The sequence below is a fragment of the Ananas comosus genome, unplaced genomic scaffold (genome assembly GCF_001540865.1).
Source record: "Ananas comosus cultivar F153 unplaced genomic scaffold, ASM154086v1, whole genome shotgun sequence".
NCBI lineage: Eukaryota > Viridiplantae > Streptophyta > Magnoliopsida > Poales > Bromeliaceae > Ananas > Ananas comosus.
Window position 1 is genome coordinate 4307 of NW_017890858.1, and position 27729 is coordinate 32035.

At 37.9% G+C, this 27729-nt stretch overlaps 1 protein-coding gene and 1 pseudogene across 1 annotated transcript; both read right to left on the minus strand.

The window, feature by feature from the left end:
- Nucleotides 1-5527: 5527 nt before the first annotated feature.
- On the minus strand, nucleotides 5528-10034 carry LOC109704344 (annotated as a pseudogene).
- Nucleotides 10035-10186: 152 nt separating this feature from the next.
- LOC109704345 (dihydroneopterin aldolase 2-like) lies at nucleotides 10187-13922 on the minus strand. The gene is made up of 3 exons (XM_020225101.1): nucleotides 13477-13922; nucleotides 11098-11302; nucleotides 10187-10549 (listed from the first exon to the last, which is right to left on the minus strand). The coding sequence occupies exons 2-3, from the start codon at nucleotides 11292-11294 to the stop codon at nucleotides 10339-10341; spliced, it is 408 nt and encodes a 135-aa protein (XP_020080690.1). The 5' UTR covers nucleotides 11295-11302; nucleotides 13477-13922; the 3' UTR covers nucleotides 10187-10338.
- Nucleotides 13923-27729: the final 13807 nt, after the last annotated feature.

Sequence of the window (27729 nt, forward strand, 5' to 3'; positions counted from 1 at the left end):
TTTTTTTTTTTTTTATTTTAGAGATAGGTAGCACGTTACCCGCTTCGTTTATTTCATTTAGAAATAAACTTAGCTGAAAATGTAAATCAACTAGGATTCGAACTCGGGTCTCGGATACCAACCACCAAACTCTTTACCACTTGCTCTACGGACAGTTGATGGCACATCAAGTATTAAATATATTTTTGAGTGTGTTTTGTTTTTAGAGTGATTTTTGTGTAACATGGTCTTAAAGCTAATTTTAAACTTCTGTGATTAGGTAAGATCATGAATTTTGCATCCGTTTCAATGGATTAAATACTGATATTTACTTGTCAATTGCATGTGTTACAAGTATCCTGCATGCAAGGGTAGCATCATTTGAGTTATTCCTATGCCTATTTTTTGTTAGATTTATTTTTTTGGATAACATCAACAGTTTATATAAGCTACATTTTGGGGAAGCTCTAGAGAAGGTCGCTGTTGAAATTCTGTTAAAACAGCAATCCTTAAGGTGAAAATGGTGGAATTTAGAGTAATTTGAAGGTTAAAGTGCAAATTCGAGCTTCCCTGTGAAAGGGGGAGTGAAAAAGCTTCTTAGGAGGCGAATACCAGCTATTTATACTGAGGTGAAAGGGTGAAATAAGCCTCAAGAACAAGAGCGGTTAACCTGCTATCCTGCAGGAACGGGCACTTTCGGGGGCCCAAAACCGTGTTCTGGGCGTCCGAATCCTCCAGGCTACACAAAGCTCCCACTTCAGTTCCTCCACCTGAGGTCTGCTGTGCCCATAACGTGATCCGGCGGACCTCACCTAGCACCATACACGTGTCAGCACAATCGATATTCCCAATGTGAACATTCGGACCCACTTCTGGGCACCCGGAATATAGGATCCGAATTGACTTTCAGTTTCAGTTAATTTCAGCACTCAGTTCTGGGCGACCTAAACCAGATTCTAAGCGCCCGAAACTAGCAAAACTCCAGTTTTGCTTATTTGAGTGCGTCAAGTCCATTTCTGTATCCATTTCGTGCAGAAACGACTCCGACTCAGTCCGACACTCTTCAGATGTGTCGACCAGTCACTAATACTGTAGCCAATCCTATCCAAAACTCTGAAACACTACAATTTGGTTCGGATTATCCTGGCAGGATTACAGACATTCCTGCCAAGATTACTGCATTTGGTTCATCCAATATATAGTCTGTTCGGTATTGTAGCATTACAAAAAGTGTAAGATTACACCAAAAATATTACCGAGAGAGAGTGTGTACCTTTGATTACTAAAAGCGGCTAATCTTGCATGTTACATAAAATTACAAGTTTACATCTCCAACTCCCGAAACCCTTTCAATACATCATTTTAAAATTTTAATTTAAAATTTTGAATTGTCAACTTTTAAATTTTAAACTTTAAATTTTAAATTTTAATTTTCAAATTTAAAATTTAAATTTTTAAAATTTTAAATTTCAAATTTTAAATTTTAAATTTTTAAACCTCAACTTTTAAATTTCAAATTTCAAATTTCAAATTTAAATTTTAAATTTTATATTGTATATTTTATATATTATACTTAAATTAAAGTTTAAAATTTTAAAATTTTAATTTTAATTTTAATTTTAAATTTTAAATTTTAAAATAAAATTTTAAAATTGAATTTTAAATTAAAATTTTGAACTTCAAATTTCAAATTTCAAAATTTGAATTGCCGATTTTTAAATTTTAAATTTTGAATTTTAATTTTTAATTTTCAAATTTAAATTTTGAATTTTAAAATGTAAATTTTTAAACTTCAAATTTCAAATTTTAAATTTTAGATTTAAATTTAAATTTAAATTTTAAAATTAAATTTATAGTTTTAAATTTTAAATCTTAAATCTTAAATATAAAATTTTAAATTCAAATTTTAAATTTAAATCTCAAATTTTATATTTTATATTTAAATTTTAAATTTTAAATTTTAACTTTTTGTTTTAAATTCTAAATTTTAAATTTAGATTTAATTTTAAATTTTAAATTTAGATTTTAAATTTTAAATTTTAAATTTTAAATTTTAAATTTTAATGTAAAATTTAAACTCGTTTCCATACAAAATCTATAAGAGCCTACCACAAGTATATAGCTCACCCCCAAACATATATATACGATTATCTAGTTAATATGTCTCCTCATGAGTACAAGATACATTTCTAATATGCAAGGTGAGCCGGCAAATCATGATACAGAATATCTAGAGCCAGTATTCACCGGCCGGAAGGATTTCTGTTCCGCGACAAGTATGATGGATCTCCGAGTCCGAGTTTCCTGCCAACAGAGGCAATAAATGAGAATGCTGGTCTCAGAGACCAACTATATTGCATGAAGAAAGAACTGACCGAATTTAGTATAACACACACCAAAAAAAGGAACAGACAAAATAGACGCATCGCATCATTATTTCAAAGAAACCCAAGCACCATTAATGAGGGGGGAAAATGGACATGAACGAGGATCGATTGTTATAAAAGAAACAATGCTCGCAAATCCTTATTGAGAGCAGTGAATGCAATAAAACAGTGAACATGGTTTCAGAAGTACTTATTGCAAATTTGTCCAAAAATTACGAGAAAAAGCAAGACAGGTTTTCATGGAGTTTCTTCTGCGTCAAGAGAAGATGATATGATTTGTATCTTATCATATTTGTCAAGGTTACAGCAAAAAAGTANTCGACAAGGTTGGAGGCGAGGAAAGCTAAGGGAGGGTGCGCGGGTGAGAGCGAGCAGGACAGAGGCGAGCCGGGCCACCTCCGCCTCTGCCTCCGCTTCCACCGCCCTCTTTGGAGAGAAAGAAAAAAAGAGAACTATAGAGGAAAAAAAAAAAAAAAAGTGAGAGAAAAGAAAATAAGGGTATCTTGGTCAGTTTTCTAAAAATTCTTCCTGAATCTACAAAATTCAATTCGGCCTGAATCTGCAAAATTCAAAAAGACAGCCTATTTTTTCAAAATCTCAAAACTAATAATTTTTTTATGCAAATTGGCCTTAATTAATTAGTTCGTATTTAAATAGCAATCATAGAGCCTGACTTATGTTTTAAGTTATTTTATATGGTAGAATTTTCGATTCGGCAATCGATTCTATTAGATTTAATCTAAACTATTTAAAATATTTAAAGTACTTGAAATTCAACAGTTTAAAAAAATTATAAAAAATAATTATATAACACTAAAATTTTAAATCAAACGAATTGATTTTATTTTAGATAGTATATAAAGAATATTCTATCAAAATTTTATATTATTTGAATATTTTTAGACCGTTAAACTTGTAAATAGCTCTACTCGACCATTAAAATTGTTAACTTTGAATCCCTTCGATCACTATTAAATGATATTAGAAAACTATAAAATTTATTATTCAAACACTTCAAATACTCTATATCAAATCTAATAGAAGTAATCGTCAATTTAAAATTTTCATCATAAAAAATAACTTAGAAGCATGAAAAGTCTCCATACATTGGAAAGCACACTAGCCTAGTTCAGTATCATATTCAGCCTTCAGATTAATTTTTTAGACATAAGATAAATTACTTTTAGGTAAAATGTGTTATTTTATCAAGGAATAAAAATCAAAATTTTACTTTTTCAATCACACAAAATATATCACATGCCGAACAAGTTATTCTACTACAATTTACTATGATGTCTAAAAATAACCTACAACAGCACGAAATGCTTTAAATATAATAATATTGTCTTCATAGAAAGTTGATGTATTATTAATTTCATGTAACAATATATCCAAAGTGCCTGAATCAATCCAAGACCTTGGTGGCGGCACATCAAGTATTAAATATATTTTTGAGTGTATTTTGTTTTTAGAGTGATTTTTGTGTAACATGGTCTTAAAGCTAATTTTAAACTTCTGTGATTAGGTAAGATCATGAATTTTGCATCCGTTTCAATGGATTAAATACTGATATTTACTTGTCAATTGCATGTGTTACAAGTATCCTGCATGCAAGGGCAGCATCATTTGAGTTATTCCTATGCCTATTTTTTGTTAGATTTATTTTTTGGATAACATCAACAGTTTATATGAGCTACATTTTGGGGAAGCTCTAGAGAAGGTCGCTGTTGAAATTCTGCTAAAACAGCAATCCTCAAAGTGAAAATGGTAGAATTTGGAGTAATTTGAGGGTTAAAGTGCAAATTCGAACTTCCCTGTGAAAGGGGGGGTGAAAAAGCTTCTCGGGAGTCGAATACCAGCTATTTATACTGAGGTGAAAGGGTGAAATAAGCCTCAAGAACAAGAGCTGTTAACCTGCTATCCTGCAGGAACGGGCACTTTCGGGCGCCCAAAACCGTGTTCTGTGCGTCCGAATCCTCCAAGCTACACAAAGCTCCCACTTCGGTTCCTCCGCCTGCGGTCTGCTGTGCCATAACGTGGTCCGGCGGGCCTCACCTACCACCATACATGTGTCAGCACAATCGATATTCCCAACGTGAACATTCGAATCCACTTCTGGGCACCCGGAACATAGGATCCGAATTGACTTCCAATTTCAGTTAATTTCAGCACTCAGTTCTGGGCGACCTAAACCAGGTTCTGAGCGTCCGAAACTGGCAAAACTTCAGTTTTGCTTATTTGAGTGCGTCAGGTCCATTTCTACATCCATTTCGTACAGAAACGACTCCGACTCAGTCCGACACTCTCCAGATATGTCGACCAGTCACTAATACTGTAGCCAATCCTATCCAAAACTCTGGAACACTACAATTTGGTTCGGATTATCCTGGCAGGATTACAGACATTCCTGCCAGGATTACTGCATTTGGTTCATCCAATATATAGTCTGTTCGGTATTGTAGCATTACAAAAAGTGTAAGATTACACCAAAAATATTACCGAGAGAGGGAGTGTGTACCTTCGATTACTAAAAGCGGCTAATCTTGCATGTTACATAAAATTACAAGTTTACATCTCCAACTCCTGAAACCCTTTCAATACATCATTTTAAAATTTTAAATTTCAAATTTCAAAATTTGAATTGCCGATTTTTAAATTTTAAACTTTAAATTTTAAATTTTTAAACCTCAACTTTTAAATTTCAAATTTCAAAATTTGAATTGCCGATTTTTAAATTTTAAACTTTAAATTTTAAATTTTTAAACCTCAACTTTTAAATTTCAAATTTCAAAATTTGAATTGCCGATTTTTAAATTTTAAACTTTAAATTTTAAATTTTTAAACCTCAACTTTTAAATTTCAAATTTCAAAATTTGAATTGCCGATTTTTAAATTTTAAACTTTAAATTTTAAATTTTTAAACCTCAACTTTTAAATTTCAAATTTCAAAATTTGAATTGCCGATTTTTAAATTTTAAACTTTAAATTTTAAATTTTTAAACCTCAACTTTTAAATTTCAAATTTCAAAATTTGAATTGCCGATTTTTAAATTTTAAACTTTAAATTTTAAATTCTAAATTTTAAATTTAGATTTAATTTTAAATTTTAATGTAAAATTTAAACTCGTTTCCATACAAAATCTAAGAGCCTACCACAAGTATATAGCTCACCCCCAAACATATATATACGATTATCTAGTTAATATGTCTCCTCATGAGTACAAGATACATTTCTAATATGCAAGGTGAGCCGGCAAATCATGATACAGAATATCTAGAGCCAGTATTCACCGGCCGGAAGGATTTCTGTTCCGCGACAAGTATGATGGATCTCCGAGTCCGAGTTTCCTGCCAACAGAGGCAATAAATGAGAATGCTGGTCTCAGAGACCAACTATATTGCATGAAGAAAGAACTGACCGAATTTAGTATAACACACACCAAAAAAAGGAACAGACAAAATAGACGCATCGCATCATTATTTCAAAGAAACCCAAGCACCATTAATGAGGGGGGAAAATGGACATGAACGAGGATCGATTGTTATAAAAGAAACAATGCTCGCAAATCCTTATTGAGAGCAGTGAATGCAATAAAACAGTGAACATGGTTTCAGAAGTACTTATTGCAAATTTGTCCAAAAATTACGAGAAAAAGCAAGACAGGTTTTCATGGAGTTTCTTCTGCGTCAAGAGAAGATGATATGATTTGTATCTTATCATATTTGTCAAGGTTACAGCAAAAAAGTAACCAAATAAATGGTACTGCTACCAGGATAAGGAAAGACGAAAAAAGACGCTTGGCGAAACAGCATATGTTCAAAACTTGACAGTTTCCATTAAGAAGTTACTCCGTCAAAAAGTTACAAGTGCCGTTAAATTCTAGACGGAGAGGTAGGAGATTGAAATAATGAAAAAAATATATACTGAAATCAGAAGTTATAGTCCAGGTACCTTTCAAAATGCATTACAGCTCAGGTATCATTATGTATTTTAACCTCTTGCTTATTAGCAATTTAATAGTAAAATAGTTCGTAAATTTAATCTGCTTCTCATCTAATCCAGAATTCAGTTTTACCTAAGCTTGTGACTAATAAGTTGCCAATAATATAATCCATAATTTGCTCACCTTGGTTTTATCAAGTATACGAAAGTAAATGATGTCGCCAGAAAGAAGCAGAGTCCACCCACAGTGAGGTATGCAATGCCGAGTAAGTCATTCTTTCCTCCAAGCCAGCTTGAGGTCGAAAGCACCAGCTTCTTCTTGCCATTGAAACTGTACGTTTGTAATTGTTCTCCAATGTCGCCATTATGGTGTCGTTCTCTTTTAGATCAACCTCAATTCTCCCATAAAACTTTCTGAATGTTGGAAGTACTGCAGTGCGCATCCAAACAATAAGATCCTCCTGTTCGCTCAGCTGTTCACATTAGAAATACCTCAGATCAATATCATTTTTGGCAATATGTTATTCATGGCAGCACAAAGAATACTTAAAATATCATAAGGAGAGGAGTTCTTTAAGAACGTCCAGGCTAATCTTGAAATTGTATATTGTCGCAGGCAAGACTACAGGTAATTAGAAAAGTAAACTGTAGATTTATTAACAATGCTGGCAAGTAATGGAAACTGACTCCAATCCCTGAAAATAGTCTACAAAAATCCCTGTAAAATCTGGGTTTATACATGCCCTTCGAAGTTACAGTCTACATGCACATCTGTTTACTTAAAACATTTTTTTAGACAACTTCCAATACAAAACATACATTTCCATGATTTGCATGATTAAACGAATGGTTTTTTTGTAAGTAACTATACTTTCAATGGCAACTTAAGAAAATTCAAATTTCGCATGGATATATTTGAATAGCTGATTTGGAGGGATATAAATATAAAAAATCAGAGTGATTTCTGATTACCAGAGAAATTTCTATTTACACTTACAGATTTGTTAGGATCAAGCTTTCCGCCGCCTATGAGAGTTCCATTCTGGAAGTTCTTGGGAAAGACATCCTTTCCAAATTTGTGGTCCCTGTCACTCTTCCACGAAATGTCTTTCTTGTTCACTGTCAAGTTTGTATTGCCACGCGTAAAGCTGTACGTATCATTGAACAAACTGCACGCTATAAGACCACAATGAACAATTGGGGAACCATCAGGGGTGGTTTCCTCTGGGTCGCAATAGTTCGTCTCATTTGCCTTGCTGGAATCTCTCAATTGTTGGTCATTTTGGCTCTTCACATACCTGAAGTTGAATTGGATTACCACTTAAAATAGCACACTAACATATGAGGGAGATTTTGTATATCCACCAAATGTCAAGGTTATGTACAGACCTTACTTGAAATATAGCTCATCTTCAAATAGCTACACAGACTTTAAAAGTTTAAATTGTACCATCTATGCTTTAATCATAATTTTTTGTCTTAGAAAAAATTTTGCCATGTTCTTTTAGAACTTAACAGTTACCATCGAAAAAGCTATACAATATTCCACCAAGCAGTAGAATAATCCGCTTAAGTTATTGGATTTTCTGCTTGAAAAGTTAAAAATACTGTTAAGTTCTGACAAATGGGTATTTAAATCAAACAAGTAAAGTTTGAATATTTTTCAAAGGTCAGGTATTCATTTCACCATGCCCTACATATTTACCTTCTGTAAATTACTTAACTTGTTAACTGATATAAAGGTTTTGATCTAAATTCGACTCAAAGAAGAGGAGAACACAATAACCTGTTCAATAACAATACCACCTACGAACTGTTAAAATTGATATTTGTTCTAATAGTTTAAAAGGTGGAGGATGTATACCTCCTGTGGTTTTGGTAGAGGTTATCAAGTTGATAGGCTGATTCATATCCTTTGGAACCTGCAAAGAAACAAATATTTTGAACTAGTAACCAGGTAATTGAGAGTAATTATAAAATTATAACTAATGATTATTGCAATCAAGGCGCAATTTGGTTCAGGGACAACTTTAGATGGGATAACTCTTTTTGTTCTTTGGGCTCTCCCATTATCCCAAAATAAAAGAATATATAAATGTCTACTTTAATAAGTGAATTTTCATAGGGTAAGAAAGATAATTTGATATATGCCTCGTTGTCCCCAAAAACAAACACAAACCTAAGTCTACCTTAAGAACTATCGTAAGAGAGATGCAAAAGCAGAATATCATTACCGTGAGTACTTGTGCAAGTTTTGTCGATCGCTTTATTTTGGACGTAAAAAAGTTTATCATTGGTCATGTTATTCGGCACACAGGCGGCATCATATCGATCAACAATTTCAACAACCTATCAAAGTATATTAAAAACAATAACCAAAAGATATATCAACAAATATTGTTATTATTACCACAACGAGATAAAAAGAAACATGAAAATTCTAGCTTACGTTATTGGAAGCTAACAAAGCAGCGACGCCGATAGGAACGAAGATGACGCCGACAAGAATGAATACCGATATGACCTACATAAGATTATCATCTTCATGTCAATTAACCCTAATTTAAATCTCCTAATCTACAACAAATATTGAAAAAACATGTTCTAAAATCACATGAAAATTGAGATAGCTCAACATACCCATTGGGGAGTAAGAATCGGCTTACACGCCGGAAGCTCTTGCTGTGTGAATGTGGAATCTGAAACACAACAACCCAAAATCACACCTTTAAGAGTCTAATGGTACTAACAGAAATTCCAAAGCACATTTTTTATCAAAAATTCAACTGGTTCTACCGTAAAACAACCAATTTGAAGATCTAAAATACCCTACAATTATAGCAAATTCACAACTAGCCGAATATAATAACTACGAAAAACCAAATCCTAAGTCGGAAAAATAGCAATTGAACAACAAAAAAAGGAGCGATTTTGACGAGAGATTTACACTTGGGACTCTTCGAGTTCCTCCTCGGATTCGCCCCCTCGCCCGATCCGGAGCTCAATCCAGTGGCGGAGGCGCCCGTGTGGTTCATCATGGGTATCCCAAAATCAAAAACCGAAAAAGGGTTTTTTCAACCAGATTAGAGATCTAAATATTAGAGATCTAAATCAAAGTGTTGGGCATTATTATTAGTCTCACACGTAAAATTATATTCAACAGGAGCATAATAAGTCTATGGTTTGCTTTTGAACGCTATTATTACTTCGTTATCGAAAAGTAATCTGATCACGACTTCCATGAGTTCGCCAAAAAGGCTATATAAGTGCATATTTGGCTTGGCTTCTAAAATAACTTATATATAGAAAATCTGAATAGGTGATAAAAAACCTAAATAAGCAAAAGATTCAAGATACACTTTGTTGGAAACTGGAAATAACTTATTGGCTAAAATTTTAAAGTTCTTACATTGAAACTAAATTCTGGTGTGGTAATGATATGAAAGTATTAGAATAATTTTAATGAAACAATTATTAAGGTTATGATGAGTCTAACTTGATTTTCAATGCTATTTTTAGATTTATTAAACAACTTTTTAAAATCAGAAGGATTAAATTGGAGCTTTTATTTTCCGAGTACAAAATCTCTGCTTAGCTTTTCATTGCAACAGAAGTTTAAAACTCGTCTTTTCACTGCTCCACTTAAAAATAAAATTAAAAAAAACAAACGATTAGTCAGAAAACTATTCAAAAATTACTTTCGTAGAAGCTTCAGTGGGGCCAAACGAAGCAATTTTCACCTCCCAAAATAGAAATTAGATTCAATTAAAAGGTATAAAGTTCATGCGCAAAAGTTAAGGGAGGAATACATTAGTACATAACAATCAAGTAGATTTCAGAATACAAAAGAGCTAAGAATGTGCAATTAGACAGGAGCAGCAGAAACATAGCAATTAGATATTAGCAGATTTATCACCAAAAATTAACAAAGGGAATAACGACTTCCTCTCGACAACAAACATTGCAAAACAAGATGCATAAAATTAACTTCGGTTTACTTTAGTACAATACCATGCTCAATATAAAATCTCACGTTGACTCGATTTTCTCGTGTTTTTTGTATCGAAGTATCTCAACACCTAAGTGATCGATAACACCATGGACAGCAACATGCGGTTTTCCGACCTTCACACGAACAGCAGAGATCTGAGGGAATTTGAGGAGAGTGGTATTCACAATAAGATGAGCCACAGATTCCAGAAGATTCTGCGATGGACCCTCCACTACTTCTCTAACTATCCTGCACAACACATATTCAAAGATTGAGAAACCTAAGCGAATGATGCAATTTGGGTAAAGAACGAAAGAATAACAGCTGCATTATTACTAGTTTGAACTTTATCTTTGCTTCTTTCTTCTGTTCAAATATGAAGTTTCAATTTTTGTAAAAAAATAAATGTCATTTTTATCACATTATAGATCAAATTATGTCATTTAAAAATATCAGACTGAGTAAGAGGAAAAAGAGAACAACTTTGTCAAGTAAACAAAAATGGATGTCAAATACAAGAGAAAAAAAAAGAGCTACAAAAAGCAGAATCCAGTTAATCATTTGTACATTGTTGATGACAATCCAGTTTTTGATATCTATAAAGTAATTTGCTAACAACATAAATTAGAGGCATATAACAAAATTAGACAAATACAACAGTTTCAAGTGTAACAAAAGTAAATTGTTGAGAACTCAGACAATCTGAAGAGCAAACAGATCACATTACACACAAAACCAAACAATAAGACAGAAAGAAAAGAAAAATATTAAATAACATATTTCAGGAAAGGAATTACCTATAAATGTCAGTGTAGCTAACAGTATCAGATAGATCATCAGTTTTACCAGCAGTGCTCAAGTCTAACCAGGCATCGACATCCACGACAAACTTCTGACCAAGCTTTTTTTCCTCTGGCTTCACTCCATGAAATCCGTGGAACTGCAATCCTCTTAATATCAGCTTGTCTTCATCAACAAATTTGCGATCGGCCATAAGTACGCCTATGAAAATAGCATTACTCGGTCCTTTTATATAGCATCAAAAGCATATAACAATGTAGCTAAACCAAAAAAATGTCTACAATCATGAGGTTCTAAATGTATACTAGAAGACAATTTGTTTATGAGGCGAGGCTTCTAAAGATTGAAATGAAAACCCTTCGACTCAGTTCTTTACTATACATGCCTATATTTTTTTCCTACTCAAATGTTCAACATCCAGTATATCTAAGAGCAAGTGAAAATTGCAAGCAACACCAACAACAACAACAACAACAACAACAACAAAAAAAAGGTAAGAATCAAGCTGATTTACTTCTACGGTACTCAAACTATCTTGAAAAAAAATCAGCTCGGTAATGCTTTCATGACTGATAAGGTCGCCAACATCCAACTACAAGAATATAAAATGTCGGAAACATAAGTTTGGCTTGCTCTGCTCTGCTGAAGTAAATTAGTGTTTTGTTGGATCAAAAACCTTATATAAATCATCATTCTACCTCTTCTTACTACGTGCCAAACGTAAGACCGTTGGAAAAGATCAAGCAAATTAACACTTCCCATTAAACTAACATTGCCTTTGAAGGCGCAGCGAACAAATTAAAGTTGAGAAATCCCCTACCTCAAACTCTAAACTGTATCAATCATTCAATGTAACTATGGACTAGAGGTGCTCGAACGCTTATTCGAGCCGGAGAAGTTATAAACATGGCGCAGTGAGATTTCAATGATTAAAAGGTTATATGTTCATCATGTAGGTCTTTTAGTGGTTGTGCGTGGAACCGCATGCGCAACCGCCGTATCTAAGGCCCTCAACTGTAGGCCACACACCAACATAATCATGGTTTTTGCTGCTTAGAAGCTGCAACACCATTTGTTCCGACACGCAAAGAACTAGGTTTAGGAATTAACCTGGCCTCAGCTTGAAATCATCTTTTGCGTGCACTAGCATTAGATTGAAAGAACCAACTTGATCATTGTTTACAAAATGTGAAATTTCTGACATGGTTTCTCAAACTAATACAAGTTTCACCCAATTCTACAATTTATTCTAAAAAGGGAACATATATATACAATTCCTCAAACACAAGAATCGAATATTATTGAAGAAATATATTGAATTTACAGCATTAAATTTTGTTTCAAGTTGGTGAAAATGAAATGGTACTAAATCCATACAAATTCATCGGAAAATAACAATTCCACAAAAAAAAAAATGCTCTAAGCCCATGTAGAGATTTACTCAACTCCCACACCAAAATCCAAATTTGTGAGTGATTTCATTAATTTGGTTGGAATAATAAAGCTCCTCTTCCTCTTCTTTAATTTTGCCTCTTTTGATTCCCTTGCAAGTGTGGGATTTTGTGTGGGTAGGGTAGGGCGGTGGTGCTTCAAAGGTAAAAATGTATGACGTGTCCCTCAACTATGGGCCATTATGAAATGCCTCCTTACATTTCAGGTTTTGGTGAAAATGTGTAGAGACGCTCCCACTATAGCTCGTTTTGGAATAGGTCCTTTTTTTTAATTGGACTCCTCACCTTTTAATTTTCTGGTTTTAAATTTTTATATTGAGTTAGGTTAAAAGTTTTATCAAATATAATGATTCTAGTAGTTTTTAATTCTTGATTAGATAGATTTTGTTTGCCAAAAAATGGTTGAAGTTATTGAACTTTTATAAAATTACCAATAAATTTGCTAATTTAATCCGTGCATGTTCAAACATCGGATTAATTTGAACTTGGAATTATTATGAATCCAATCTAGTACAATTTTATTCCCAAGCATGCCCTATTAGTTTAAGACTTAGTTAGTTAATTCGGATTCGGCAAAAATTCGGTACGGGTATAATACGGATAAAATTCGCATCCTAAATTTTAAATTCGTTGGAAAATGCGGATAATAAACGGATTCGCCGATTATTCGGATATGTGATTTATACGGATATTATACGTTCACCAAGGATCAAAAATTCGGCTATTAAATTAAAATTTTTTCCTCTAAATTTATACTATTAGCATAAATACTCGTACTCATAATTTTTAAGAATATAAAAATAAAGAGCTACGAAATAGGAAGAAAAAAAAAATGAATTCAGCACTTCACATACAGATAATAGCAAATATTAACTTCACTCATAGTCATGGTCTCATGGAGAATATGAATTTGTAGTTTTGTACCAGATGAAGTGGGCGTGCGGCGGCGGAACTCGAAACCAGATTGCGTGCGCGGCCACGTGGGGGGTTCCGATGGCGAGCGGCGCGCGGCCGGGGTGGTTCCAAACTTCCGATGGTGAGCAGCGCTCGGCCGAGCGGTGCGCGGCCGGGGTGGTTTCGAACTTCCGATGCTCGGCCGAGCGGAGGATTCCGATGGCGACCGGCGAGTGGTGCGCGGCCGGAGTGGTTCCGAATTTCCAATGCTCGGGCTCGCGGGGCGAGGATGGTTCTTTACAGGATGGTTCTGAAGAACCCAATCTTCGATGTCTAGACTCGGGAGGCGTGTGGCCCTGCGAGGGTTTCTGATGGCGATCGGCGAGCGGCCGGAAGGGGAAGGGATGGTGGCGGAGGCAGGGCCGAGGGGAAAGAACGCTAGGGCAAAAAAATTTTGAGCGAAAGTTTTTTTTTTTTTTCTTTATTCGGGTGGGCGACAATAGGGATGTCAATGGGTATGCATACCTCAAAGTTTTTTTTTTTTTTTTTTTTAATTCGGGTATGGATTCAGTTATTCGAGCTAAACGAATATGTATTCGATTGTGGGTATTATTAGAAAATAAAACTCCGACAAATATGAATATGGATATAGATTTTGTATTTACCCAACCCGAATCCGAATCAGAGCACAAACCCGAACCCGAACCCGAACCCGAACTCGAACCCGAATAGATTATATATATTATTTATTTATTTATTTATATAATATATAAAATATTTAATAATTTTTATTTATTGAATCTTCATCCACCGGTATACAATAGACAATTTATTTTTCAAAATCCAAATCCTAATAAATCTTCTATTTTCCTCTATTTCCTAATTTCCTTCGCCCGTCCGCCCCGCGCGTCCCTAATTCCCTCTGCCATCCGCCCAATCTTCTATTTTCCTCTATTTCCTAATTTCCTTCGCCCGTCCGCCCCGCCCGTCCCTAATTCCCTCTGCCATCCGCCCTACCCGTCCCCAATACCCATTCGTTCTGCCATCCCCAATACCCATTCCTTCTGCCGTTCGCCCCACCCGTCCCCAAACCTCATCCGATTGAAGTCGAACCACTCCTCTTCTCCTCCCATTCTTTATTTCAATTCTAGTTATATTTCTTTGAAAAAGTTCTGATAAATTTCAATAACTAAAGAATATCCACAAACCGAAGTTTATAGAGATAAAACTAAGTACTGGGTAGTGACAAAGTCTCAATTTTCATTTTTAACATACGCAATGTCAAATTCATTGACATCTTACAACAACATTTTTGAGAAATAAGAAAATAATTTTTGTAAATAGTTTCAGAATTTTGAAAATCTGCGGCACCATCTTGGAGAAACTCCGTGTACTTGTTATAAATTTACAACAATGTATGTTCGTGCAAAAGAAAAAAAAAAGAAAAAGAAAAATTGTGATGAATGATGAATGATGTACAGATTTCTTATAAGGACCTTTCAGTCTATGAAAAATTACAAAAAGTTAAAAAGAAAAAAGAAAGTTGACTTTCAAAAATAAAGATTTTTATAAAAATGGCCTCTACAAGACGGAAAACATCAAACTGAAACAAAAATATGTACTTGTTTATGTTTATGCTTCTGAATCTTGTTGAAGAGGCTGGGTGTCATTGTGATGATTGTCGAGTGGAATGTACCTATTTTTGCTACATTTGGAAACATAAACAGTTATCAGAGCTTTGTACGTAATAAATCAAGATATTACTCTATAAATTATTGAGGAAAACGAAATGTACAAAAATAATTAAAAGAACAATTTATTTACCCTAATGTTGAATCCTTACCTATACAAGTGTCTTCGGATTTTAGATACAAAAGATTACCCTTACACTTGCAATCATACTCGGCCCATGTATTCTTGTAACAGCAATCAGAATAGGAGCATGCAAGCGTTTCCTTACATTCATCAATGTCTGTAACATTAATACAAATATTTTGGTCACTTTACTCTCTAAATCCAATCAATTTTATTTTTCACTACAAGAAAAATAGACAAATAGTACCTTCTCATATGTGGTCATTGCCTTGGAACCCAAAAGGACACTGGCATCCGTTCAACACCGCATCTGTAACACACTGGACCTTTGCAAATTGTGAGGTTCGAGTGATTGGATGTGTTTCGAGCTTTTCCACACTTGGTGGAGGGTCGTAGAATGTTTTCCGATCCAAAAAGTTCGAAAACCTGAATTCTGGATGAGTCCTGAGAGTTTTCACTCTCGGGGACCGATCCCTGAAAGGAGAGACCGGTCCCCCAGTGAGTAGTGTTGTGGCAGCCCTGAGGCAACCGGTCCCTCGCGGGCGAGACCGGTCCCCGAGCGCATCCTCGCAGTGAGAGACCGGTCCCGCGCAAGGAGAGACCGGTTCCCGAACGTTGGTTTTTCGGGTTCGCAGCGAGAGACCGGTCCCTGCTGGGGAGAGACCGGTCCCTCTGGGCGAAAATTGCCCAGACCGGGCTGATGCAATTTTAGATTTTTTGAGGGACCTAGCTGGATTTTGTTGCAATAGATGGTCTATATGATCCATCCACTCTCTCTTCTCCTCATTTCTCTCCTCTCAACTCTCTCTACACCCTTGATAGAGAAGGAGAAGAAGAAGGAGAAGGAGAAGAAGGAAGAAAGAAGAAGATTGAGAGCAACTAGTGGTCTTGGAGCATCTTCCTCACCCTCTCATCTTCCTTAGTACTTGAAGGCTTGGACTTGGAGCTTGCAAAGGAGGAGACCTTCACCCTTGGAGCTTGGATTGGAGCTTCTAAGGAGGTTTGTTGCTCATTTCCTACCTCTAGACCTTGATTTGAAGGTATTTAGTAGATGGAACCCTAGAATGGGATTTTAGGGTTGATTTTGGGGCTTTTTGATCTAGGGCTTTTGAGGCTAGATTTCTTGGATTAGAATCCTCCTTTGGGTTAGATTGGAAGGATCCTAGCCTACTTTCGGAGCTTGAGAGAGAATTTCTACTCCCTGGGTGAGTTTTTGCCCTTTTCTTGTGATTGTTAATGTTTGAGCCTAGAGTTGCTCGTAACGCTTGTGTATCTCTTCGCTGATTACTTTTAGGGTATTTTGAGACTCGTAGACAACTTCGTTCGGCGAAACGAGGCACGACGCGACGGTTCGGTGGGTTTGACCTAGCCACACAATGAGAAAATCTCATTTGTGAAGATTTGAGTATCGTTAATTGAAAAAGCATGCATAATCATGTTAGATATATTTATTATGAATTTTAAAATGCTTAACATGCATATGTTATGTATAGTAAATTTTTGGACCCTTATGTGGTAGGATACATGCATGTGGGACATAGCATTCTAGTTGGAACTTAGAACCTTGATTCCTATGATGAAAATGAACATTACTTTTATACATTTAACCTTTAAGCCCAATTGTGATAATAGGGACTTTGGAAGCCTAGTGAGGCTTTGGGATTTAGACCATTTGAGATTTTGGGCCAATGTCATAAAGAGGCATCGGGCCTCGGGCTATAATGAACGTGGTATAATGTCGTATTTGAAATATAGAACATGAATTGAGCTTGATTGGTTGTGAAGCTTAAGTGTGATAAAGAGGCACTAAGCAAGTGAGAGTTGAGCTATCACATTGTGACACGGACCTAGACCGTTGGGTTACTAGTAGCTTTTGCAATGTTTGAGACATGAGGGTTGGATACTTAAGCCTTCACTATGCTTGCTTGTCATTTGTGCTCATTCGCACATGCTTGTGAGGATCGCTCCCTACAAGCCGGCACTCCGGAGTTAGCCTATGCGACCTATGTTTGCTCGTGCGGTATTGAGAAGCCTACGGGGTCGAGTGGGACAGACACATTCCAAGAGTAGGGATGTTGGGCTACCACAGGCACTTAGGCAGCACAAGCTGGACTACCTTTGGTAGGTCCTTAATTAGAAATGGAAATCGACACGGTGTTGAGAATGAATAATCACTACTAGATAGGCTTAGTAGTTGGATTACTTAACATGCTTATGACCTAGCATTAGGATATATATAGTATACTGGGTTGCTTTGATAGAGCTTACTTCTTAAGCACTGACATATTGCATCGTGAGGGTTACTTGTTATTGTGTTGAGGCATATTAGTATGCATTGGACATATTATCTTATGATAACATAGATGTACTTTGACGCACTGGACCTTTGCAAATTGCGAGGTTCGAGTGTTTGATCTGTGTGTCGAGCCATCTCAGACTTTCTGAAGGGTCGTAGACAGTGTTCCGATCTATGGCTCGCATCCCGAGAATTGAGGGTTTAAACCTGTACCAAAATCCCAAAAGGTTGGATTGTTGGAGTACTCTCGGATTAGCCTCAGCCAGGCTGTGTACCGGTACAGCCTTGATAGTTGTACCGGTACAGAATTTGTACCGGTACGCCTTGATGGTTGTACCGGTACACAATAGATTTTCTGCCAACCCGAAGCTCGGGTTGGGCAGTTTCGCAGGAGGTGTACCGGTACACTTTCCCGTGTACCGGTACACAATGCAGAATCTGGGCTGTTTCGTGGGGGGCGTTTTTGTAATTGTTGCAACCCCTTTATAAACAACCCCAGCCCCTTTGAGAGCTCCTTTGAGCCCTAAACCTGAGGAGACAAGGTAAGAACTCCCTTTCTTGAGTTCTCTTCCATTTTTGATGGATTTTGGTGGGTTTTGATCTTCTCCTCCTTACTTTTTTTTGCTTCTTTTTGGGTTTCCTCCATGAGAGAAGCCTTGAGCTCGGGATTGGAGCTTTGTGGAGGGAGAATCTTCAACCCCATTTGGATTGGGCCCTAGTTTGGAGCTTCTATGAGGTTAGTAACTAGATCCTTTCCTCTAGATCTAGTTTTTGTTGGATTTTACTAGATCAAATCCTAGATTTTGGATTTTAGGGTTAAATTTGGGGATTTTCGTTTTGAGGGCTTTTGTACCAAATTGATGGGTTTAGAACCTTTGTTTAGGTTAGATTGGAAGGACTCTAGCTCCCATTTGGAGATTGTGAGAGCTTCCTTCGCAATCGGTGAGTTTTCGTCTACCCTAGCCCTATATGCTTAAAGATTAAATTTAGCGTCGTTCGTTTCTACTAGATGACACATGTTTCTATACCTCTAGGGTACTAGGAGTGTGGTGGACGCCTTCGTCGTGACAAACGAGAGCCTTCGTTGACGACGGTGGGTTTGGCTTCCTTGAAATTGGAGGAAATTCCTCCTAAGTGGTTAAATGCTTTCATTCTCTTCAAATTCAGGCATATTCATGTTTAGTAGCATTTATGGGAATTTTGAATGCTTGGAACTCATATGTTATGCATCAAGAAAGTTACTCTATATAGTAGAGAGACAAATGTGCTTTGTTAATATGCATGCGACGAATATTCTATGAGATGATAGGAAATAAAGTTTCATGCTTCGATTTTGACTAGAAATTATAAGTTCTTGAACTTAGTATCCATGTTGGGACAAAATGAGCCATAGTGTCATAAAGAGGCACTTGGACTAGAGAATTATTAAACTGCAACATAGAGACTTGATAATAGGCCACATTGACAACAACTATATTCCATATTTGAGATATGATGAAATAGTGACTTGGCCACGAGGACATTTGCTATATACCATGTTACTGAACATGAGGATTTGGTACTTGCGACTGATCGTTTGATTACTTGCCATTGTGCTCATTCGCACATGCTTGTGAGGGTCGCTCCCTACAAGCCGGCACTCCGGAGATGGCCATCGCGATACATATTCGCCGTGCGGGATTGGGCGCCGAAGTGGATTGCCGTGGGCCAGGCTCATTCCTAGGGTGGGGATGATGACTACCACGGGGCCATTAGGCTCGGCACCGGCCAGACAGCCTACGGGTGGGTCTCAGGGCCATAGACAGCCTTCGGGTGGGTCTCTTCAGATTTGACTTGAGTATTCATCATGACATGTGGACAGATGATGACTTAGAGTATTATTTGGACATTGACTAGAATAGTAAACAACGGAACTTTACTATTTCGCATTGTGAACATTATGATAGTTGGAGACTTTTACTTCATGCATAGTTGCTTCATACTTATGCTATTTATGCTAAGTAGAGATATCATGTTGTAGTAAGTTACATTTTACTTACCTTTCGCTTTTCTACATTTATAGTCACTAACCTCTTTTGTAGCTTTGGGCCTTGTGGTGCATTCACTGAAGTCAGTAATTGCCCACTGGGAACTATTTTTGATAGTTCTCACCCCCCTGTTTTATGGTTTCCTTTTCAGAGCCTTCTGCACCGGCGGAGGCACGGGATCGCGGCAAGGGGATCGCGTAGCTAGCTAGCGAGGAGCGGTACTTGCCTAGGTGGTTTACTCTTTCTTTTGTAGTTGAGAGAGTGAGAGTTTTTGTATCCATGTATAGAGACCACCTGTGTATCTACCTATAGCACTTGTATTTGGGATTTCCTATTGTATTTACTTTATGTCTTATTTAGTGGATTTACAGTTTATCCTCATCCTCGGTTGTAGCATTTAGACTTTTATTATGCTCTGATACTACTAGATGTCTGGTATTATTGCTTTTATTATTGTTGTTTTAGACGCCTTATATGTTGTAGACATATGGCGGGTCTGGGCACGCGCCGAGCGGGCTTCCGCTGGGTCCCGGGGCGTGACATGTACATCACCATGACATCATATTTACTTGAAATTTAGTACTATAGCATTTCTTTTATGCTTTCTTTCAGCAGTTCTCCTACTCGCTCTTTATTGTTTATTATTATTGCCGTTACTTACCCTTTTCTCTTGGGGCCTAGTGGTGCATTGAGCTGAGGTCAGTAATTACCCACTCGGAACTATAAATTATAGTTCTCACGCCCTCTGTTTTATGTTTTCTTTCAGAGCCTTCCACGCCGGGAGAGGCTAGGGACCGCGGGAAGGGCGTTGCTTCGAGCTAGCTTCCTTCGAGGACGATTCGATAGGTGGTCTACCTCTTATTGTTTTATTTTGTGAGAGGTCGAGAGTTGTACCTGCATTTGTATAGAGACCACCATTTTTGTACTAGAGTCGGATATTGTACTACCTTATATCTTACTTTTACTGTTTTGGTTATGTTTCCTTTACTCTGGTTATAGATGATAGAATCGTACCTGCTCTGATATCTCTAGTTATGGATCATTTCTTGCTTTTATTTTCGCTGTTGACCTAGACGCCTTATATGTGTTGACATATGGCGGGTCTGGGCACGCTACCGGGAGGGCCTCTGCCGGTCCCGGGGCGTGACAGCATCCCTCGTATGACAAAAAGGTGAATCACATTAAAATAATTTTCAAGAAACATAACATGGATAAGTAAAAAAAATGAGTTATCTGAAATAGAAAGACTAGATTACAATATCGACCAAGCAGAGAACGTTGGTCCATCTTTGGTTTCTGACCAACAACCTCCATTGTTCATCGCACACCTCCCTGGTCCCACAGCTGAAGTTTAAAAAAAAATATAAGGTAGTATTGTGACGCCCCAACTTCCCAAGGGTCACCCATCCTAGGACTACTCCCGTCATAGCACGCTTAACTCTCTTAACCTCTTGGGCCTTGCCATCACCGAAAATGCTTAAGCCGGGTTAAGAGTTTAGCCCTATTATATCTTATATAAGGACTATGCTGGGTTTCACAATCTCCCCTCCTTATAGCCGCTGACGTCTCGTCACCTCAGACTCACACAGTACGCCCAAGCAGATGTGAGACTTATCTAAGCTAGCTCCGTCACCAGACCCTGCAATAAGCCAGAGACTCCATCTCACACTTCCGGTGGTAATTGGATATGATACAACGTGACGCCCCAGCTTCCCAGGGGGTCACCCATCCTAGGACTACTCCCGTCCTAGCACGCTTAACTCTCTTAACCTCTTGGGCCTTGCCATCACCCAAAATGCTTAAGTCGGGTTAAGAGTTTAGCCCTATTATATCTCATATATAGGACTATCTCGGGTCTCACGAGTATTAACTATCAGCTTGAGAGCAAGTATAATTAAGTCAAAAGGCATATGCAAAGTGTTCATGTAATCATTACTGTGCACTAGAAGATTGGAATGATGTGGTTGCGGGCAGAATTATCGGTTTTCCTATGGAGAAAGCATTTTCTGTCTTTTCATTCGAGGGTTTAACTCATCCTGAATGTAATCAGCACATACATCGTTGCATAGTGTAGAAAATATGTTTTTTTTTTTAGAGATAGGTAGCACGCTACCCGCTTCATTTATTTCATTTAGAAATAAACTTAGCCAGTGTTGGAAATAATAGGGCAGCGGAAACTTACAAACCGGATAGCCAACGTATCCGGGAACCCGAATCGGATCGGATTGCTTGTTTTACAAGCCTTCTTGGATCGTCCTTGTCTCGATGCTTCTGGATCTCCCACGTTTCTCGCCTTCTCCCACGCGTACGCCTTACGCCACGGATCGGATGCAGATCTGATGCGACGGATGCCAATCGAAGAGGGCTACCAGAGTCCTCTTTTATGTCCACACTCCAAAACCCCGGGAACGTAGGTGGAAATCCTAGAGAAGAAGAAGAGAGAGAGAATAAGGAAGATATTTCGTGGGTTCTTACGAATTTGATCGTATTCGATCGTCTCTTTTTCCGGAGAGAAAAATGGGCGTATATATAGAATAACGAAATCCCTAAATATCCTGAATCTCATATAGATTAGGATAAGGATCAGGATATCTATTAACATATAATAGATATTCACTAGTAGATACGTTTTTTAACTAATAAGAAATATATGATTTATTCTTATCCTAAACTTATTAGGATAAATTCCAATCCACATCTTAAGTGGATCGGGTTAAATTAAAACCCGCCAATGTGGACACACCACATGGCTACAATCTCCCACTTGGCCACATTGGCCAATTCTCTCTTATTCATTCATCTCTTCATACGGGTAATGGAGCGTGCGACCTGACGAAAGAAACACATGCAGGAGTGCTATATTAAGTCCCAACTAACATAGGCCATCACTGACTTAATTCGTCTATGCCCTAGACGTTTCAACACACACCGGATCAAGCATCACAAAGTCCCTCTCCTATAATAACAGGGCTCGACCCCACCGTTATTTCTCGTACTCATGATTATCTCAAGTAACACAACCGAGATAACCGCCCGGGCAATGAGTCACAAGACTTACGTGGTGTGTTATCGAAACATCTTCCTCAGCCCCTCACGTTAATCCGTATTGGTCCAAGCACTTTACTAGACATGCTCCGCGAGATCGTATTTTCTCATGACCCTGAGATACATGCTAAGTTAGTTACTTTGGACCTCCACTTCATAACGTAGTTCTAAGTCGAGGGCACAAAAGGGTTAGTGCTCACACAGTGACATGGAGGGAAGAACTTATGTCACTCTACTAACTGGTCGACAAGCACATACAGTATGATATGTATGCTATGGCGGAGCTCCCACTCAATGGGACATGTCACGCTCTGAAAAAACGCCATACGAACCTTGGTCTAGGTACCACTAAGGTATCTAACCACCACAACTCAAGTCATCTCTCTAACCTGAGTATTTAGGTTCGGCTACTATACAAGCTCGATATGAAATTTCACCAAAACTTTCATATCCAACTCTTTAGAGTCTCATCTTAAACTAATTAAGGCGACTTTAAATTATATCAACACTTCATTCATAACATATATGAACAAAGTAATCATATTACAACTACTCAAGTTTAATATGATTATCTAGTCTCATCCTGCTCACCACCTAGGTGCCAGGGCGATCACCCGTGTGAGTGGGCTGATCTGAGCCTGGTGACTTATCGAATACGTGCCTACTAGTATCAATTACGCAATCACATTAAAAGGAGAAAAATATATTTTCATTAATAAAGCATAAGATACAAAAATAATGTCCATATATCAAAACCTACGGAGACCCAAACTCCTAACGTGGGTCTGGAACATATCCCTAGCTATCGGCTTGGTCAACGGATCAGCCACCATCCTAGTGGTGGAGATATGTCTGAGAATGACCTCGCCTAGCCTAATCATGTCTCGAATGTAGACGGATGTCTATATGCTTGGTCCTGCCATGATACTTGGGATCTTTCACATACTCCAGGGCAGCCATGCTGTCAGAGAATATCTCGACTGGTTCATTTGCTCGAGTCACGATGTCGAGGTGCTGGAGAAATCTTCTCAGCCAAACAGCCTCCTGAACGGCCGCTGAACAAGCAACGTACTCCGCTTCCATGGTTGACAAGGCAAAACAGCTCTGCTTCTTACTGCACCAGGAAATTGCACCCCCTCCAAGCATAAACACATAGTCTGAAGTGGACTTGCGCTCATCTCTATCACCACCCCAATCAGCATCACTATATCCTTTCAATCTCAAGTCCCCAGTTTGGAAGCAGAGAACGAGATCACTGGTTCCTTTTAAATATCGAAGGATTCTCTTGACCGCTTGCCAATGAATGGGTCCTGGGTTGCTCTGGTAACGACTTACCAAACCAACAGCGAAACAAATATCAGGTTGAGTACACATCATAGTGTACATCAAGCTGCCAATTGCACTCACATAAGGAACCCTACTCATTTGCTCTATTTTTTTATTCGTTTTAAGGCACTGATCAAGACTCAGAGTGTGATTCTTCTCCACTGGAGTGTCAACGGGTTTACACTGATGCATCCTAAAATGCTCTAGAATCTTTTTAATATAAATTTCTTGAGACAAACCAAGAAGCTTTCTAGAGCGATCACGGATGACCTTCACTCTAAGCACATAGCTCGCCTCACCCATGTCTTTTATTTCAAAATTGAGAGACAACCACTCCTTAGTGGTATTGATTAACTCCATGTCATTTCCAACTAATAGTATATCGTCGACGTATAGAGAGAGAAACAAAATCCCATTCTCTGTCTTCTTGACATATACACAGTGGTCCTCCTCTATCATTGACATACCGATAGAGATGATGACTTCATGAAACCTGAAATATCACTGTCTCGATGACTGCTTGAGACCGTAAATGGATCTTTTAAGACAACAAACTTTGTCTTCTTGACCTTTGAGTACAAAACCCTCAGGTTGATCCATATAGATCTCATCCGCCAATTCTCCATTGAGAAAAGCTGTCTTGACGTCCATTTGGAACAATTCCAAATCTAGGTGTGCCACTAAGGCTAGAATCAAACGAATAGAGGCAAATCGCACAACGGGAGCAAACGTCTCGTTGTAATCCACCCCTTGCCTCTGAGTATAGCCTTTAGCCACGAGCCGAGCCTTATATTTATCGATTGATCTATCTACCTTGCGCATAATTTTTAAAACCCATTTATTTCCAATAGATTTGCGCCCAGGCCGAAGGTCAACCAATTCCCATATTTAGTTCTTGCTCATGGAGTCCATCTCATCTTTCATAGCAGCCATCCATTCACTGCAAGCTGACGTCTGTAGTGCTTCTTTATAAGAAGCAGGTTCATCATCATCGAGCGGAGTGCACATGAAAATATCCCCTTCGATCTCAAAATGTCGACGGGGAATATGTCCACGTTCACTTCTACGTAATGGAGGGTCTGAACTGCCGACTTCCAAAGGTATGCTCTCATTCAAGGAAGCACTCCCACTAGCCGGAGAATAGCTACCACTTCCTTTAGCAACTTTGGGAAGTGATCGATCATCCTCAATAGCAGATGGGTTTAGCGTCGTCCTGTAACTCATATAATCCGACGGCTCTTCGTATTTCACCAATGCTTGGAAAATCCCCTTCCACATCACGAGACTCAATCTCGGTCATACCACTATCTAGGTGTTCACCATACATCACATAGCCCTTCGAATTTTCAGGGTATCTGATGAACACATGCTTGCTCGCTCTAGGGCCGAATTTTTCGAATTTATGTGAGAGGCTGTGAACATATCCAGCCGAACCCCAAGGGCGTAAGTAGTGTAAACTTGGCTTTCCACCGCTCCACAACTCATATGGGGTAGTAGGCACTGATTTGCTAGGGACTCGATTAAGGATGTAGGCTGTAGTCAAAATAGCATCTCCCCAAAAATTTATGGAAAGTTGCGCTTGCGCCATCATCGACCTAACCATGTTTAATAGGGTACGATTCCTTCGCTCTGCAATACCATTTTGTTGCGGAGTACCAGGAATAGTGAGCTGTTTACTAATACCCTTTTGCTCACAATAAGTCTTGAACTGATCAGACAAGTACTCACGACCTCGGTCAGTGCGAAGCACCTTTACACTTCTTTCTATTTGATTCTCAGCCTCTGCAACGAAGCGCTTGAAGCAATCTAAAGCTTCAGATCGGCGAGAAAGTAAATACACATATCCATAACGGGAATAATCATCAATGAATGTGAGAAAAAAGCAAGCACCATACCGGGCCCTCATATTCATTGGCCCACAAATATCTGAGTGGATTAGCTCTAAAGGATGAGAGGCACGAGTAGCCTTACCAAAAGGCTTTCTACATGCCTTCCCAGCCAGACAAGGCTCGCACACAGATAGGTCTACTTTGGCGAGAGACCCCAAAAGGCCTTCTCGAGCCAGTCTATTTATTCTTTTTGACCTATGTGGCCCAATCTGGCATGTCATTTAACGGATTCATCACAGAGAATAGATGAAGAAGAAGAAGAAGAAGCAAATGCAAACGAATTATCCTCTAAATCTAATTTAAAGAAACCATCAACTAATGTACCATATCCAAATAAAGTACCATGAAAGGAAATATCAAGGCGGTTTCTGTCAAAATGAAATGAATATCCTAGATGCAACAAAGCTAAAACTGAACATAGATTACATCGAATTTCGACGTCCTGAAGAAATAAAGTGCGGCCTCCACGCAACTTGAGTTGGTACGAACCGACTCCTAGGACTTCTTCCTTTATGCCATTCCCAAGGGTGACAAACTGTGTGCCAAACGGTACTCGATGATAATCTAAAAACCCTACTCGGTCACAAACTACGTATTTGTTTGCTCCTGTATCCACAATCCAATCAGGAAGAGAATGAGCTACCAAAGCATGAGAGCAAACAAAACAGTGTGAGTTGAGTGGTAGGGTTACCTTTTTCGACTCAGGACAATTCCGAGCGAAATGACCCTTCTTCTTGCAATTGTAGCATTTTAGCTTTGTAGCATCCTTATTGCCAGCGCGCTTGCCTCTGCGACAATTTCCAACTCCACCCTGAGGAGCTTGATTCCATTTCTTCTGCGCTCCATTGTTTCGATGCTTTTTCCGCTTGGGTGTAATCCCACTGCGCTTCTCGGAGTGTACAACAAGAGTGACAGAATGGTTCACTTCTAAACGCTCTGCCTCGAGCTCGAGATAGCGCGAGATGTCATTAAACGTTTTAATGTTCTCGCTGTGCGTTATCAGGAGCTTCATCTGGGACCATTCAGTATCAGGCAGTGAACGAATCACTGCTAGAACTTGTTGCTCATCAGTGATCTCGTTTCTAGCAGTCTTAAGGTCCCGAATCATGGTGCTCATCACACGAAGGTGCTCAGCCATTGAATGCTTCGGATCTTTAATATACTATAGAAACTTGAGATTTAAGGCACATAGCCTCGTAAATGAAGTTTGACCAGAAGTAATCTTCAAATTGTCCCACATGTCCTTGGCAGTTTCAAAGATCTCAAACTGTCCAATGAGGTCGTCTTGCATGGCACACAACATAGTGTACCGAGCAGTTCGATCCTCCTTGATCCATTTGTTATAGATCTCTTTTTCATGCTCAGAAGCTGTGCCTTCGGCAGGCATGACTCTTTTGACAGAAGGGGTTTCAAGAACCCCTTGTTCATTAAGCAGGTATTGCATTTTCCTATGCCAAATATCATAATTCTTTCCATCTAGCTTATCACCCCTGGTGAGATCAGCTATGATATTCTTGGAAGTCATTTCACTATATTCAAAAATAGGTTTGGACATTAGGCACATATTCCGAAAAAAAATTAACAAGATTGGAATATTATCCTCGACACAACGGGATCGAAAACTTTGCTATGCTCGTGATCATCACCCAATGTCGGTTCAAAATATCACAATCTTATTAATTTTCTATTAATTTTGAAACTTATCCAAAAGTTGGAACTCATCCATTTTGAAGAACATATCTTTTCTTGAAAAATATTCATATGAGGAGAACTAATCTCATAATATCATTACACAGATAAAAAATAAGTACTTATGCCAAAATTTAATTTGAAAAACGTTGACGCTGCGCAAAACACATTCCTTTACATGGCCTTAATTATTACA